Consider the following 17,404-nt stretch of genomic DNA (forward strand, 5'->3'; position numbering starts at 1 on the left):
TCAACGCCAGCGACAAAGAGCCATGAATCAACTGCTCTGCTATGAAATTAAAATCGAATTGCTGGCCACCCCCAGCCCCTACCCTGCCTGGGAAATAGGGATGGGTTGGCTTGGGAGAGAGAGGGGTGCTGTCCTGGGGTGGGCTGGATCCAATCACAGAACAGGCAGTTATGGGGAGGAAGTGGACAGGCAGCTAGTGGAGGTGACAACTCTTGTCTCCACCTTGTTTATCAGACCCTTCCTCTTCAAACCACACTTTCCCTCTGCCTGGAGGTAAGCTGTGATTAAAAGGAAAACACGGCTTTGCTGGCTCCCCGTGGGCTGCTGGCCTGAGTGTGACAGTCTGGCCCTGGCTGTTGAGAAAGGGCCCCAGATGATTCAGTTATCCCGCCCTTTGCTGACCATTTGTAGAGAGCAAGCTGGGCCAGAGGTAAAGCAGAAACATCCTTAACCTAGGGCTCCAATGGCCCAGGGAGCGCACCTGGCTCAAGTCCAGACTTAGAGACGCAGGGCAAGTAATGGTCAGTCATCAAGCAAAAGTCTTTCTTCTTTTATTACTGCCCCACTGGACCAAGCACACAGAGCAGAAGCTGTGGTCTCAGGCTGAGGGGGCCATAGGACCAATCAAACAGCTTCTCATGGAGAATGCAGAGGGGACAGTCTCCACTGGGTGAGGGAATGGTCTCTTGTCAGAAAGGGTCCTGAAACATCAACTCTTAATGGAGGGCCCCTCCATCATGAAGGCTGAGAAGACAGGCAAAATGTGAAGGGGTGTCACTGAGAGGCTCCCATCAGGTTCACGGGACGCCCGTTGTACCTCTTGGAGATGTCATCTTCGATCTGAAAGACAGCAAGGGCATGTAGGTGGGAAGCAGAGAAGGGAAGGGACCTCGCTCTGCAGAAGCTGGGTCCCCCCACTGGGCAGGTTTCCCGTTCCTGTCTCACCAGCTTTTGCAGCTCCCTGGTCTTCTCTAGCAGCAGGTCCAGCTTGGGTTCCAGGGCCGCCTGCTCCTGAAATGCTTCCTGCTGCTTCTGCACCATGAGCTCTTTCTTCAGGGCCAGCAACTGGGACTGCTTCAGCTTTTGCTGGAGGAACTCAGTCACCCGGTTCACATACCTGTGCAGGGCGCTCAGGTAAGTATATGGGACAGGTGTGCACCCTAGGCATTCCCATTCAAATGCTGGGAAAGGTGAGGCTCAGGAAACGGAACCCCAGTATGGCCTCTCAGCCTCCAAATCCTTTTTTGTTGAGCATAATTCATTCCTGGTCCCTGCTCCTGAGAAATAAGATTCTGCCTGCATACATGAAAATATTCCCTCTTGCCCCAGAGAGAACCCCTGAGGTACAGAAGGTGATGTTACAGGAGGCAAGGGAGAGGGACAGGGCCCATGAAGAGGACTACCCAGGGATAGGAGCTGCTAAATATGGTGGATGCTCCCAACCAGCCCAACTCAAGGGCATAGTCAGACCTTGGTGAAGCTAGGATCATAAATAGGTGTTGCATTCGAAGATTGGTGAGCTGGCCAATCAGATCCTGTAGCACGGACACCATGGTAACCATCTTCCCCTTGGTCTGGCCCTGCAGGATGGCCGGAGCCAGCTGGAACTGGCTCACCGACAGGATGTCTGCCTCCTCACCCATCTCCACAGCTCTCTGGGACAGGAAGATCTCAAGCTGAGGGCAGAGGAGAATTTGGTTTAAACTAAGAGAAGACCTCAGAAGCTGTGTCTTGAGTTACTCGAAAAACAGGAATGGGGGGTGGGGGGGTTAGATTCTGGCCGAGGAGAGATGATTTCCTCTGACCAATGTTACTGTTAGAAGCTCACCAATGACAAGGAGAGAGCATGGGGCCGCCTCATTCTTGCATCCCCCATGGCGTGACTTGGGCCTGACCCAGGGCACTGCACCTCCCAGTGGATCAGAGAACTAAGAAGGCAGACAAAAGATTCTCCTGCTCCATGGAAGATAACTTCTCTCCATGGGTGGAAAGAAATATAGAGACTAGGGATCCACATGGATTAAGGCTGAAAAGAGCTGAAGAACCAGCTGTGTGTTTTGTCTATCTTACTGTCCTCCTCTCTCCTTGAGGCTAGGAGGGGCCTCTTTCAATGGAAAAAAAGTGGCTGAGGGCTTTCATATAAGGCCCTTCCCTTCCAATCAGAAGGAGATTGGGAGGGAACAGAACCAGAGAGAGAGTACGGCGAGGGGTCCTCATCTGCTGGGTCCCACAACTAAGGTCCTAGGACACTGGCTCCTGACTTGGCTGCTCAGCATCATAGCCACAGGGGTGGTACTGAAGCCTAACGATCACCTTGCTCTTCTGCTCAGACGCCTCCACCAACCTCCTGCTTTCCTCAGTCAGCTCCCTCCACTCAGCCACACTAGCCTCCTCTTCCTCAAGTGTATAGGGCCCACCCACCTGGAAGCCTTCTTAGTGGTGGCTCCAGCTGCCTGGAAAACTTCTGCCAGATACCTGCTTGGCTTTCTCCACAACTCCTGCAGATCTTGACTGAAAAGATGTCTCTCTCAAGGCCTTCCCTAAGCACCCGCTGCTAGAAACCTGCAGCCTTTTCCCGACAAGACAATCTCCATCTCCCTCCTGCTTCCTCTGTGGCACAGTTGTACTTTTCTATGTTGCTTACTTATCTGTACATATTTATCTTGCTTCTCATCTGCGTTCCCACTAGAATAGAAGCTCCATGAAGCCAAGGACTTTGTTTTATTCACTGCTGATCCCAGGTGCCCAAGGCAACCAGGGATCTAGGATGTGTGTAATAAATATTTGTTGGGTGAATAACCCATGAGGCCCCTGCTCCAGAGCACAGGAAGCCCCCAGGTGCCCCTCACACCTCCCTCAGGGAGGGGGCAGGCTGGATGTGGGACCTCACCTCCATGAGCTCATCGATGAACTGATTCCGAGTCTCAGGGTACTCAAGGAGCGTCAGAGCATCCGGGCCCCTAGCGACACCTTCTGGAGCTGCCAGGAAGAGAGATGGAAAGGCAGTAAATTTTTATGGATCTCAGGACTGAAGAAGGGAAAGAGCTCAAGTTTGAGAAAGGTAGGAGGTGGGGTAAGAGTGGGGTATTAACATGGACACAGACCCACAACATTAAAGCCACTTCTTGTCCCAACCACAGGAGGAAGAGTTACCCTTTCCCATATGACTCAGCTCTAACTAGGCACTCAGATCAGCCCTCAGTGGGCAAGGCCCTCAGAACCGAGTAGCTTCAGAGTGGAAAGGCCAGCTTTTGGCTCCTCTGCTGGTGGCAGGAGGTAAAGTTTCATCCTGCACTGCCCTCTAGTGGCTCAGGTCATTGCTACAGCCTATGCTGGAGGAGAGGGACATGGGTCAGAACCCACAGCCCATAAATTTCCAGGAACCCCTGCCAGGATGGATGGGACATTTGGTCTCCAAAAAGTTGAGTTTTAGCCTTCACTTGAAGAACCTTGCCCTCTCCCTCTCCATTCACATTCTCATCAAAATTTCAAGAAAACAGTTAAATGTACAAGTATACTGTTCTTTGCTTCTAGACTTGGGCCTTGAGCTTGTCACTTCTGTAGGGGCAGCAGGGAAGTGCACTCACCCTCGGTTCCGGCTTCCAGCACGGTGATCTGCTGAGCAGCAGCAGCATCTCCCCAGTCGATCCCATCACTCCCCGCTTCCTGAATGAGAGAACAAGGAGCCCCCAGAGTGTCAGAACCTTTTCCCTGGCATAGCTGGGCTAAGCCTTGGTCAGTTCAATGGGACCACATGACTAAAGACACATACATAGGTGGACAAGTAGGAGTTATGGGTTCACTTGTGTTACCATGCCTTGTAGAGTTTGCACCTGCCTATGCTCCCACGCCTCACATGAAACAGCAGGGGCTAAGTTTCCACCTTGACTCTGTCCCTTTTGAAATTCTGACTATCCTTGGTCTTAGAACTCAGAACCAGATACCACTTTTCTGCTGATTGCAGACAATTCTCAGAGAAACAAGTCAGAGCACAGCCTGACCTTTGAGTCCGAGTCCAGCGAGATGCCCCAGTCGATTCCCGAGGCCTCAGCAGAGATGCCGTAGTCAATCCCTTCAGATGCTGCCTCTGCCCCAAAGTCACCCCAATCGATCTAGAAGGGGAAAAAAGTGTTTGTACAAAGCGGTGGGAAAAGAGGGGCCTGTCTTCCCACAACCTTCAGAGGCTCCTTTGGAGAGCTTAACTGTGTTCAAATGCAGTGGCCTCTTAACTCGTCAAAAGAGAGCACATCTTTGGAGAGCTCAAATGAGCCAACGGCTCCTGGCTTCAGCTTGCTGCGCCTGCTCTCTATCAGGTCTCAAGAAGACCAGGGGCAAAAGGAGTAGAGCCTTCTGGACCCTTCCACCTAGTCTCTCTCCCTCCTTTCTTTCTGCTGAGAATCTGAACCCAGGTCATGAGGGCTTGGGCTGGGAAGCACCTACTCACACACACATCATCCATGAGGTAGGTGCCTCCTGACAAAGCTGGTCTTACCGCATCTTCTTCCACTGGCTCAGGAGGCGCCTCAAGATGTGACCGCTCTATCACGGAGGGCTCTGTCCCCGTCCTCCATTCGTACACTGTTGAGTTTCCTAGCTTCTGTACATATCTCAGCATTGGCAACACCTGCTCTGTGGGGCTTCAACAAATCACATAACTGACCCACCTGAGGACCACTCACAAAGTGAACACTGACCTCCAGCCTGGGCTACATGTTGTTGTTGTTAAGTGCCATTGAGTCGGTTCTGACTCATAGCAACCTTGTCTAGGGTTTCCAAGGAGGGGCTGGTTGAGTTTGAACCGCTGACCTTGTGGTCGAGTGCTTATTCTTCAGTGCCACTCCAGGACTCCTTATATGAGGGGGCTTTAAAAACTTCATGGAAAAAATGGAATGAAAAATGACGGAATTTTTTCCAAGAGCTTTCAAAGCCCTTTTGTATGGTCAAATGGGTAAGGATTCCACAGAATTAAAGTGTGTAAAATAAAGCTAAAATGTCACATGAGAAAAATGCAAGTGGAACAGACAGAAGACACAGAGCACACAGGAACACTTTCCTCCTGCTAGTGAGAAACAAAGGCCCTCATTACCTTTCACACAGAAAGCCCACGCAGGCCTCGTACAAGTCAATGGCTTCCCCCAAGGACTGAGCTGCTGCTCCAATGTCAGTCAGCTGACTCGGCAGGTCCTTCACTAAGGCCAGCAGTTCTCTTCGAACATTGTCACCCTGGAGAGGGTAGAAGAGGCAGAAGTGGTGGAGAGCAGAGTCCAACAGATGAAAAGAAATATCAAGGCAGCAGGTGGGCTAGACCTAGCCTAAGCAGGGAGCAGGTGTGGGCTAGGAAGGGACTTTCTGCCATCAGGTAAGGAGCTGGGTGACGAGTGGGCTCCATGGCTTCTCGAAGGCCAGCCTGGTGCTCTGTCAGGCCCTCCGGCTTGCTCACCGTGATGCCGTACTGCTTGCAGGAATGGTAGAATTGCTCCCGCATCTCAGCAGCCCCTGCCTGGCCCTCCTCCTCCTTGCGGCTGTACTCTCGCTGTAGCTGCTGGCACTTGGCAATCTGCTTCTTCAGTGAGGGGATCTCATAACTGACATTCCGAACCAGGAGGCTAGAGAGCTCCACTAAGGAGGGCCCAGAAAATGCACTTCAGGCCAAGCACAACATAAGGCAAGTCAGTGGGCCTCAGGACACCCACAGATAAAACCTAGTGGTGGTGAAGGGCAGGGGCTGGCTTCCCAGGTGCCCCCTTTCTAATAGGTGCAGTCATTTAACCTGCTAGTCCAAACCTCATCCATAAAATAGGGACAATGCTTTCACAGGAAATACTTATGAGTGGTTAAGGAGAGAAGCCATTTAAGATAGCAAGCCCAACTCCGTAAGTATAGGAAGTGCTCAGCAAAATACTGGTTGCTATTATTTATACTGTTAGAAAACACAAGCCAAACTACAAGCAGCCCCTCAGTTGCTCCCTGTCAGGTGCTGGATAGTGGCCCCCAGGATGACTGGGTGGGGCACTCCACTCCACCTCACACACCTCCTCTGCTCCCTCTTTCCCCACCCCCACAATGTTCTTTGTAGAAATTATTTTCCCACCTCACCTACAAGCAACATCTATATCCCAGCCTCTTCCCAAACTCTGGGAATCTGTTCCCCACCCACCCACCCCCACCACCAGGACTAGGTCACTTTACCTAAATAGGTGTTGTCCTTCTCATATAGGGCTACAATCTCCTGCCAATCCTGAGTGAGAACAGAAAAAGGAGGTGGGCCAGAGACGCAATCAGCAGCCATAGCCCAGCTCAGGCCCCGAACAGGGGAAACTTCACCTAGTCTTTGCATCAGAAATAAATTCCTAGTGTTCCTTCAACTCCTAGTACTGGCTGGACCACCCACTTTAAGAGTGTGGTGCCAACAAGGGACCCTCAAAGCGGCAGGTCTGAAAATTTCAACCCAAGGGATAGGATCTACTACTTTTGGCATAAACTATGGGGACAAAAGGAAAGTTTAGGAAATAGTTTACAGAGGTGTCTCCCACCATATCCTCAGAGAAACTAGGGAGGTTCTGACCCCACAGACTGGTAGCACTAGCTACCTGTTCTCAGCCCTGGGCCCCACACTCGCCTTCATTCGCTGTGAAGAATACCGGCCAAATATATTTTTCGTGGAGGCCTCAGTCCCCTTGAGAAGGTCCACAATTCTTAGGCAGTGAAAGTAGTGAATGTCTGGAAAGCCAGGAAGAATGACAAGATTCCAGAATTCCAATTTGAGAATTTTCCATCTACTCTAACCACCACAATTTACAGTGCATGGCTGGCTCGTGTGAACATGCCGAGCTCTCCCACTTTTTAAAATCTCTTTCTAGGGGTCATCCCAGTGGCTAAGCAACACAGACTGCCCTGGGAAGGCAGGGATTCCAGCAGTGTAGCCCCAAAGCACTCACAGGATCCCGAGAGCAGCTGGGCAATCTCCGTGTTCTCTGGCATGTCCTGGATGGCAGAATTGATCTTCTCCCGGATCGTCAGCACCAGACTCTGCCATTTCAGGTTGCAATGCCTTCTGTCCACAAGCCAGTCTACATGAGAAACACCCGAATCACCGCATTCCACTCCCTTTATTCACATGAAATAGGCTGAGACCCCGTGGGGGGGGGGGCGGGCCAGGAGGGCTTTGTATTGGTTAAGGTATGGGTGTCATGGATGGGAAGATGGGAATCAAGACTGACCCAAAGGGATGCTTGGGGTTAACAGACTCCAGTAACCTGACTTTATCCTCAGATGACTTTTATAGAGCAATTGCATTGACACAGGAATTGAAAAATAAAAACCAAAACTTTAAATTGGTCCTGACGTGACAGTGCCACTTTTGACACTCTCAAGTCTCAGTATTTTTGCTTCTGTGGGTAATTACATCTTTCTTGTTGACAGGGGATGTTGTTTAACTTCCACTTCCTCAGGGCTGGGATTAACCATGACAATGGAAAATGCAAGATGGTTATGCTAATTACCGGACAAAAGGAAGAACATCTGTAAAGCCCCTAATACCTCCAGCGCCACAAGGACTAGATAACATTGGTCTATGCTTACCAGTGAAGCGCACACCTTACATGAGAACATCAAAGTGACTGGTCTCCCAGAATCTGAGGCTGGATTTGTGCTTTTAGAAGGTATGAGTAGACCAAGGAGTCCTGATGGCACAACCGTTAAGTACCTGGTTACTAACCAAAAGGTTGGTGGTTCGAAGCCACCTGGTAGCTCCATAGGAAAGACCTGGTGATATGCTTCTGAAAAGATTATGGCCAAGAAAACCCAATGAGGCAGTTCAACTTTGTCACTTGGGATCCGTCACTAGGAGTTGGTATCAACACAATGGCACAAACAATATGAGTGGACCCCAAGCTACGCACTCATTTCCTCAGCAGGAAACAGCTAAGAGCTAGGCTTTGTGGTCAGATGATTCTGGCAAGCCTCTCAACCGCTCTGTGCCGGTTTCCCCCCATGTAAAATGGGGGGGGGGGGGGGGTAGTAAGATACTGAGTCCTGGTGTGGCGCTGTGGGTTAATGCACCAGCTGCAAAGCTGTTTGAACTACAAGGTTGGCGGTTCAAACTCACCAGCTGCTCCTTGGAAACCCTATCCAGGGTCGCTATGGGTCAGAACCGACTCGAGGGCACTTAACAACAACAACAAGATACTGAGGATAAGGAGTTATGTAAGTAAATTACTCCCTGTTGTGCTTTGCACAGGGCAAAACCTCAAGAAATCTTAGTTATCCTGAACAGGAACAGGTAAAAATCATTCACTGCTCTCTCCACCCAAGAGACAAGCTAGAATGCTAATCAGGTTATGGGATGGGACCAATCACCCTGGTTTCCCGCCTGTCCTCAAACAGTTCTACGTCCTGGCCCCTCCCCAAGTCTAACCCCATATAAGCCTGTGTTGCCCTCCATTAGGGTCTCAGAATTTGGAGAAATCAGCTCCCCTGAGCCAGCCAGCTTAATAAAGTCTGAAACTCACTTCACCTCTCCGAGTGGCCTCAGTTTCGTCAACCACGAATCTAAAACCCCCTTGAGCCACTGGATCGGAGTCAGGGAGTAGCTGATGGCAAGCTCCCCTCCACGGATGAGATGGCGCACCACCGCCATATTTGATGGTCTCTCCTCCTCCGAGTGGGGGCAGCCAGCTGCCACACCTACCTCTCCCAACCGGACTCGAAAGGAGAGGTGAACCACAGAACCAACCGGCCAGGCCTTCTGGAACAGGTAAGGCCCCGGGACCCGGGTTAAACCCAGTCAGGCCTGACCCTAAGGACAGAAGTGGAAGGCTGATCCCCTTCCAAGGCCTCACCTAGAGGCCTCAGTCAGGGACTCTCCAAAAAGGGGGCGTGGAACTGCCATAAACTCTGTGTGACTGGTTGAATGCAAGTGTACATGTAACTGAAGTACAGCTTGTCATGTCTGGTCTGTGTGGTTTCATGGCACCAACTATGGAATACTTAGGTGATATGGGGAATTCTCATAGTGAGTCAACAGTCTTAGAATGTATGTTAACGAATTTTTAAAAAAAAGGGAAGTCTTGTGTGCAGGAGTGTTTAAGTGTGTCTAGTACCGGGCTGGTAGCGAATCTCATTCCATTTAAGGAGATGGTCCTCACTGCTGGCACGGAGTGGACTCCTGGTTTGAAACTCTCCAGAGCTAAGTGACACTTGAAAATTCTCACGCGAGAAACAGCAAAATCTGGACACCATCTGTCTGTCGTGAACATACAGCCATGAGTGGCCCATTGGCCGCTTGGACAGGTGGGCCGAGGAGCACAGTAACCCAACACTCCTTGCAGCTGCCGAGAACCTTTTCCTGGGAGTCTTCAGCCCTGTGTCTCCTGAACTCACCTCTGCCTTCACTTTGAGATTCCCTTTTGCTTTATTCTGGGTGTGCACAGCGGTACGTGGTAGACAGGAAGTAATTTCCTAAAAGTGCCCCTCCTGTTTCTGTTAAGGTTAACCTCTGTACCTAAAATAAAATATAGACCTCAATCTGAAAGAAAAGTGCTGTAAAGTGTAATTCTAACTGGCTTCTATAAGGGTCCCCCTTAGACATCAAAGGAAATGGTGTTTTACTATAATACAGCTTGGCCAATGTACGATCTAGATGATGGGAAAAATCACCTTTGAATGGATCCTTCAAATTATTATACCATCTTACAGCTTGAATTGTTAAACCACTGTGTCAGATTGTCTATTTGTTTGTAAAATTACTATGTTTTTGTCCTGTATTTATATTTAAGAAACTGAAAACAACCCGAATTCCAAGAATATGTAAGTTATATTGTGTAGATGTACTATACTGCACTTATACTGCTAACATGAAAGCCAAGCAGAGGAAAAATGAATACAGATGAGTATTAGGTAAAAACAGTTCTAAACAGGCCTGTACGTGAATATGTTGTTGTTGTGTTGTTATGTGCCATCGAGTCGGGTATACAGAGATAGAAATGGTTACTTTTTTGTGAAATATAGCTTTTGATTGTAACCTTGTCTTACTACAACTTTTGGTATACCAGCAGCTGCCATTAGAGAAAATTGTAACTTGACCTAGTGAACTTGCCTGAGCCGCTGAGGAAAGCAGTTTGGAAGTGATTTCTCTATACCATCCCCTTCAAGGGACCCATTTTGGTAGAGGGCTACCCAGAACAGAGGCAATACCAATACCCCCTCTGCAGATGCCCATAGGATTCAATATGGAAGGGCAAGCTGCAAGATATTATTGGGGTCGCTATGAGTCGGTTCCGACTCGATGGCACCTGACAACAACAACAACTTCTTTCTCTATCTTGGACTTGTTAAATAGGAAAAATGCAAATCCTTCTTATTGAGATGTTATTGTTTAGTGTTGTCGGGTCGGTTCAGACTCATGGAGACCCTGTGCAGGGTTTCCAGGCTGTAAATCTGCAGGAGTGGAGGGCCTCATCTTTCTCCCACAGAACAAGTGTTAGTTTCAAACTGCTGACCTTGTGGTTTGCAGCCTGATTCGTAACCACTACGCTACACTGGAGCACTATAAAAGGTGCATTCTAAGAAGTCTGAAACATGGAGTTCCTAAACAAAAGAACTCGAACACAGTACAGACAGTTCAATAGAAGCCTCTGAATTCTTTAAATGAATCTACCAGGCTTACTGTAAGTACACAGACCTTGATCCCGAGAACTCAGCAAACATCCAAATGGTTAACATGATTTTTATCTCCCAAAGCACCCAGGATTTTAGAAAGAAACAGCAGAAATTCGACAGGGCATCTGGCATGAATCCATCTCAACTGGCGGACATCACCTTCAAGGTATTTAACAGCCGAGAGTGTGAGAAATCTCAGGCCCTAACTGTCTTCCTAAAAGACCACTGGAGGTAAGCCTGTGGGACCCCAGAGAAGACCCTGGAAAGGAACGAGGGTCTTAAGCAAGAACTGATGTACTTATGCAAAAACCTGGACGCTGAAAAAATAAATGCCCAAATCTCAGGAGAGGATCTGGCAGAAAAAGCCATCCAACTCAATAGATGGTTGAACAAATTTCAATGTCTGCAGAAGACTAACAGTGTCATGGGGTAAGGGGCTCAGAATGATTTGGCATCAACCTCTGCCACCCCTATTACCCCCACCCCTGGGACAGTGATGGTGACTGAGATCTCAGGGCAGCCTGAGAACCAGTTCTTCCTGAAACCCCTGGACTGCTTCACTGGGGAAAAGAAAATAACTGTCTGGTCCCCTTACTGGGTCAGGACCTGCTTCCAAATTTGTATGTTCAAACAGCTTTCAGAAACCAAAAGTCTGCAGATGGAGGTTCCTCATGAACATGGCTGGCAATTACTGATTCAAACTCTGGAAACAAGTCACATTGGCCTGAGGAAACAGACAATCAGGTAAACCCCTCGTGTGGACTAGTGGAACTCCGGAAAGAACCAACAAGCATCCCCTGTCGAGGTCTGATTGAAGCCTGGAAACTGACCATCCCACAGAAACCAATATCCTCTCAGGAAAGAGGCTGAAAAAATGCACTCTTAGCCAGCTCATCCCTGTCCCCATTAAGCCAGCTCCCTGGTGCAAAAGAAGGGAAGCCTATGGCCCACAACAGGACAGATAGGCAATACCAGGTTATTTTGCTGGACAATCCGAATATGACCCTGTGAATTAAGGGGCGACTAACCCTGCCATCCTCCTCCCTGATGTGGCAACTGGAGGGCTGAACCATGATTATAGAAATCATTGACCAATTATTCTTCAGCCAACCTGACCTCTTTGACTATATCTGGTAGACTAGACATTATTCATGAACAGAATTAGTTACATGGAAAAAGGGACTCGGATAACAGTGTGTAATAGTAATCTTAAAAGACCCAGGTAGAGGCAATAGCCCTCCTGCTGGGGATCTCAGCTCAAAAAGCTGAACTGATTGTACTGAAGAGGGCATTAGAAATGTTGGCAAGAAAAACTGAATGTGTACCCAGAGGACTTTAGTAGAACTGAGGCAGAAGGATTTGAGATAGGGGTTAAAGGATGAAAAGTAAATGACAATGGAATTGTTCCAGTTCTGAGAAGTTAAAAGCTAAAAAGTAAATGGCTTTTTAATAGAATGGTTCTGATCCTGTGAAAACTAGCCCCTGCTCTTCTTAAATGAGTCCATGAGATGACCCACTACAGGAAAGAGGCCCTAACTTGGTTCATTAGGCCCTGGCACTAGGGCAAGAGATTTTTTTAAAAAGTCATTCAGGAGGTTAGCTCTGACTGTTACCTGCCTCAAGAACAATCCCAAAACAGGCTGTCCTGTACCAATATTAAGGTAAACAACCCCTTGAAAATTAACAGGTTGATTTCATGCAGATGCCCTCCCCAAGCTGGGAAATTAAATATTTGCTGGTTTTGTTTTTGTAGACACCTTTTCTGGTTGGGTAGAAGTTTCCCCCCAACAAAACTAAGAACATCAGAAATAGTGTAAATCCTTTTGAAGGAGATTACCTCTAAGTTTGGACTTCCAGAGTGTCCAAAGTGACAACAGAGAAGCAAACACCTACAGATTAAATGGAGATTGCATTCAACGTGGAGGTTCGAGAAAATGAACCAGACACTAAAGAGACAAATGACAGAACTGTCAGGAAATTTCTCTACATCGGGACCAGGTGTTGCCTTAGCCCTGTTTCTAATTCAGGGAGCCCCCAGAAGTGGGCTTAAATTGAGCCCCTTATAAAGTTGTATACAGTTGACCTTCCCAGGTAGCTTCCCTTAATCCTCTACCTGACCTCAGCCAAGGTTTAAAGGTGCAGTGATATGCGCAACACCTCTACCACACACATTCTATTATTTGTAAAACTGCTCTTCCCAGGTCTGCTTTCTTCTCTACAGGTAACCTGATCCCTTTCAGCCTGGAGATCATATTCTGCTCAGAACATGAAGAGACGACCTGAAAACCAGTTAGAAAAAAGTGGACTGGACCCTGGGAAGTCCTTCTAGCCACCCCATCTGTCAAGTTAGCCAGACTCCACTTGGACACAAAGGGACTCTCAAAGACATTATTCTTTTCAAAGGGATGAAAAACATTTGGGCCTATTTAGCTCAGAGTGTAATAAATGTATCTGATTTGTTTTTCCTTTTGGGAGGGCATCCAGAAGCATCGGCAAAGATGACTGAGGGCTGGAACAAGAAATTATCTCAAGCCCAGCAGCCAGGGTAAAAGGAGTCCCCACCTGGATTCACCACAGCAAACTGAAGAAAGCCTCATCTCCATGAGAAGCTGAAACTGACACTACGAACCCTCACAAGGTAAGACTGCGATGTACAACCCACCCTGCTTCAGCCACAAACTGGGAGCTGGATGATCTACGCACGCCCAAAGCATGAGGATGTCCACTGTGGGACTCATTTTAATTAGACTTTGGAGTGTGAGAAATGGAGAAATCTGTGTAATCTATACACCCACACCACCAAGGTGGGCCAAACAGTAACCACACTACTCTTTTATAGTTGCTATAAAAGAGAGGGCACCCTCCTAGGTAACTGAATCTATAACCAATGAAACTGGGGTGGCCCTAACCCTTCTTGTGTGCCAACAAACCCAGATACGAAATGCCATCTATCAAAATAGATTAGCCCTAAAATACTTATTGGCTGCGGAGGGAGAAGGGATATGTGAGAAGGTTAATTTTGCTAACTGCTGCATACAAGTAGATGACCAGAATCTGGCAGTAGAAGACCTTGTAGAAATGCAGAAAGTTGCCCATGTCCCTGTACAAACCTGAAGTGGGTGGAACCCAGAGTCTATGGGGAGAATAATTCTTCACCTTTAAAGGGTTCAAGACCCTTGTGGGTGGAGTCCTGTTTTATTTGGAATTTACTTAATCAGTCCATGCCTACTCCCACTAGCAATCAGGGCCATGGGAACTGCCATTTAAACAATAATCAACTGAAAAGGGTACCAACAATCCAAATCAATACCAAAATATCATTCCTTAGGCAACATTTAGATGATGCCCCTGGGGAAAAGGTCCCAAAGGGCATCAAAGAGGGGAATGAACAGGAAAAGGTAAAATTCACTCACCCTCTTTACCTCAGAGACAAGCTAGAATGCTAATCAGGTTACTGAATGGGACCAATCCCCCTGGTTTCCCTCCTGTCCTCAAACAGGTTTGCATCCTGACCCTTCCCCAAGTCTGACCCCCATATAAGTCCCTGTTGCCCTCCATTCGGGGCTCAGAATCTGGAGAAATCAGCTCCTATGAGCCAGCCGGCTTAACAAGGTCTAAAACAACACTTCACCTCTCTGAGTGGCCTTGGTTTCTTCGACCACAAATCTAAAACTGCTGTAACATTCCCCCTTCTTATAATGCCAAGTGTCTAACACAACGCTTAATACCGAGCAAACCCTCAAGGAATAGGGATTAGTGTTTTGGTCCTTTTCAGAACCAACTAGAAAGCTCACACTCTTAAGATGCAAATGTGCTGAAGAGCTGGGACAAATGTGAAATAACCCTAAAGATGCTTCACTATTGGCCACAGCACAGGACTGACACCATAGCCACATAGAACGCTGAATTCCAGACTGTGGCCCTGTTAACTCAATCTGCCCACTGTATTTTCAAGTTCCCAAGAAGAAAAAAATCTGTAGATATAAATGAACTAAAACCAAAAGGTGGAGACAGTCAGACACCATTTTAAGATTGGCACCAAATCCATCAATCCAGAGAACATTTTTAAATGGCAACAGCTGGACAAACACCTGGAGTCAGAAGGAAGAGGTCCTTCCCTCATTCTGAGCTGGGAGGATGTATCTGTATACTAGAGAACATAGCCAGGAGAGGGTCATATGGTCCTCATTCTCATAAATTCAAGGGGAGGTAGAAACCTTTAAGAAAGGTTAATGTAAGAAACCATGAACATCAGTGTGAGACAGATTTAAGTTCCACCCAACTTTGGGCCAGCCACATAGTCAGATGTCTTTAAGGCAAGCCATTTACTCTCTATATACCATAATGGTGGACTCCTGGCGAGGCGCTGCACGTTAATGCCCACCAAACCCACCTGCCGCTCCTCAGAAACCCTATATAGAGACGCTAATGGTAGAACCGATTTGACGGCTCTGGTAGCGTAGTGGTTACGAATCGGGCTGCAAACCTTAAGGTCAGTGGTTCGAAACTACCAGCCGCTCCGCCGGAGAAAGATGAGGCTTTCTACGCCCTTAAGGATTTACACCCTTGGAAACCCTGTACAGGGTCGCTATGGGTCGGGACCGACTCGAAGGCACTTAACAACAACAACACAACAACAACAACAATATACCATGATAATAGACTCCTGGTGTGGCGGTATAGTATCAGCACTGGACTGCGACCCACATGGTCGGCAGTTCAAGCCCACCAGTTGCTCCTTGGAAACCCTATATAGGGTCGCTGAGTCAGAACTGACTGGACAACACTTAACAACATACCATAATGATATAAGTTAATATCAACATATGTTAAAATAGAAACGTCGGTCAAATACAGACTCTATGGTTAGTTCCTTCCTGCTCCTCTTAACGAGGCCGGTCCGATCATACAGAACCTGATTTGACCGTCAGTGCCTAAACCCCTAAAGATAGGGTGCTGCTGGCGACAGGGTACAAAGAACGGCTCCCCTCCCCGCCGACAGTCAGCTGCGCGGGGGCACCTTTTCCTACCGAGCAGCTTGCTGGTCTGGATGTCGATGGGCACGTGCTGAAGGTCCTAAGGGGGAACAGCAGGGAGGGGGGGGTGAGTGTGTGAGGGGACGCGCCAATCGCGCGCTCATTTCACAGTCCCAACCGCCACCCTGTAGGACTGGAATGATGGGCCGGGAAGGGTCGCGTTCGGGGACAAGGCTGGGGAAACGGGTCCGGGACGGACAGGCTGGACACCGATTAGGAGTCCCTGGTTAGCCCCTCACTCCCGCAGCTACCGTACCGCTACCTGCATCTCTTCTCCACTTCCGCTTCCGGCGAGGAGACCCAAGCCCGCCTGCCCCGGAGTCCTACCACCAATCCTTTGTTGCTGTGGCTGAGCCACGTTGTAAGCACAAACAGGCCTCTGCGGCCACGTCACTACTTTCCACAGAGCCAATCGGAACGCACGCTCCACCCTGGCGCAAGCCCCACCCTTCTGCACCGGAATCAGCCAATGGGAAACGCGAGGCGGGTTCAGGCCCAGGGAGGAGCAGGAGCCTGAAAAGGACTACAGTAGCGATAGGCGGCGCCCGAGACCAAGCCACTTCCACCCTTGGCACCCGGGGAATCGTCTCAGCAGCGATTAATGAGCCGGCAAGCAAGGTCCTAGCTCTGGCCGGGAGCAGCATTTTCCCTTTTTCTCTCCATGTTTAGTGTCGAGGAGTAGGTCCGACTCATAGCGACTGTATAGGGTTTCCGAGATTATAAATCTTTTCGGGAGCAGGAAACCTCAAGGTTCTCTTGAGTTCAAACTGCCGACCTTGTGGTTAGCAGTCCAGGGCTTATCCTACACAACCACCACACTATGTTGTTGTTAAATGACGTCAGTGGACTCCAACTCGTAGCGACCCTCTATAGCTTGAACTGCCGACCTTTCCATTCAAACCAACCTTGCAGTCCAGTACATTAACCCGCAGCTTCACACCAGAACTTGCTGTCAATGGTAGTTTGTATATCTCTGTGGAACTTCTCACAGTTTTGCCTCCCATTCAGTTTATCTAGTAGATGCGTTGAACACTTTTTTGCTATGTGTATGAGGGCTGAGAAAAGGGAGAGAGGAGAGTCAGGGGAGGCATTCTAAAGATAATAGCTAAAGTGAGTCTCTTAAGGAAGAGCTGCAGAAAAGGAGGTGGTACCACCAGAAGGGACGTCCAGGTGGCAGGAGACTGCACAGACAAAACTGTGGAGCCAGAGATTGCAAGAGGGTGCAAGGAACAATACACAGGAATGAACAGCAATGTGATTTGTGGGGCCCACTGTAAAGCCCCTTATTCCATCATTATTAAGAACTAAGCACACAAATTGTAAATGCCTGTTTATGTGGCACTCTCCCCACTAGATTGTGTAGGGTATTGTGTCTTTATAATAAGAACTATTTATATGTATTTTTAAATAGTCCTGGAGTCCTGGTGTGGCTCTGTGGGGTAATGCACTGGACCACAAGGTTAGTTTGAACTGCAAGGTTGGAGGTTCAAATTCACCAGCCACTCCTTGGAAACTAACTACACAGGGTGGATATGAGTAGGAACCGACTCGACAGCATTTAACAAGAACAATTATATAGTCCTGGGGTGGCACTGTAAGATAAGCACTGGACTGCTAAATGGAAGGTTGGCAGTTCAAATCCACCAGCTGCACCTTAAAAACCCTATTTAGGGTCGCTATGAGTAGGATGGCACTTAACAACACAACAT

General features: G+C 48.4%; 1 protein-coding gene across 1 annotated transcript; it reads right to left on the reverse strand.

Annotated features, from left to right (window-relative positions):
• Nucleotides 1-774: 774 nt before the first annotated feature.
• On the reverse strand, nucleotides 775-15,999 carry CDK5RAP3 (CDK5 regulatory subunit associated protein 3). The gene is made up of 14 exons (XM_006833659.1): nucleotides 15,958-15,999; nucleotides 15,690-15,735; nucleotides 6,939-7,070; nucleotides 6,620-6,720; nucleotides 6,190-6,238; nucleotides 5,441-5,619; nucleotides 5,087-5,223; nucleotides 4,493-4,637; nucleotides 4,002-4,112; nucleotides 3,588-3,666; nucleotides 2,891-2,979; nucleotides 1,471-1,676; nucleotides 946-1,117; nucleotides 775-840 (listed from the first exon to the last, which is right to left on the reverse strand). Exons 1-14 carry the CDS (start codon nucleotides 15,961-15,963, stop codon nucleotides 775-777), a joined length of 1,518 nt encoding a protein of 505 aa, XP_006833722.1. The 5' UTR covers nucleotides 15,964-15,999.
• Between the last annotated feature and the right edge of the window lie 1,405 nt (nucleotides 16,000-17,404).

This window comes from Chrysochloris asiatica, unplaced genomic scaffold (genome assembly GCF_000296735.1).
Source record: "Chrysochloris asiatica unplaced genomic scaffold, ChrAsi1.0 scaffold00007, whole genome shotgun sequence".
Taxonomy (NCBI): domain Eukaryota; kingdom Metazoa; phylum Chordata; class Mammalia; order Afrosoricida; family Chrysochloridae; genus Chrysochloris; species Chrysochloris asiatica.

What these genes read in the sequence shown, in the direction of transcription:
- CDK5RAP3 (XM_006833659.1), bottom strand. An exon ending in CCAGACCAGCAAGCTGCTCG is followed by an intron (nt 7,071 to 15,689) that starts GTAGGAAAAGGT and finishes TTTCTCATGTAG; the next exon opens with ACTGGCTTGTGGACAGAAGG. An exon ending in CGCTGGACTCGGACTCAAAG is followed by an intron (nt 3,667 to 4,001) that starts GTCAGGCTGTGC and finishes TCTCTCATTCAG; the next exon opens with GAAGCGGGGAGTGATGGGAT.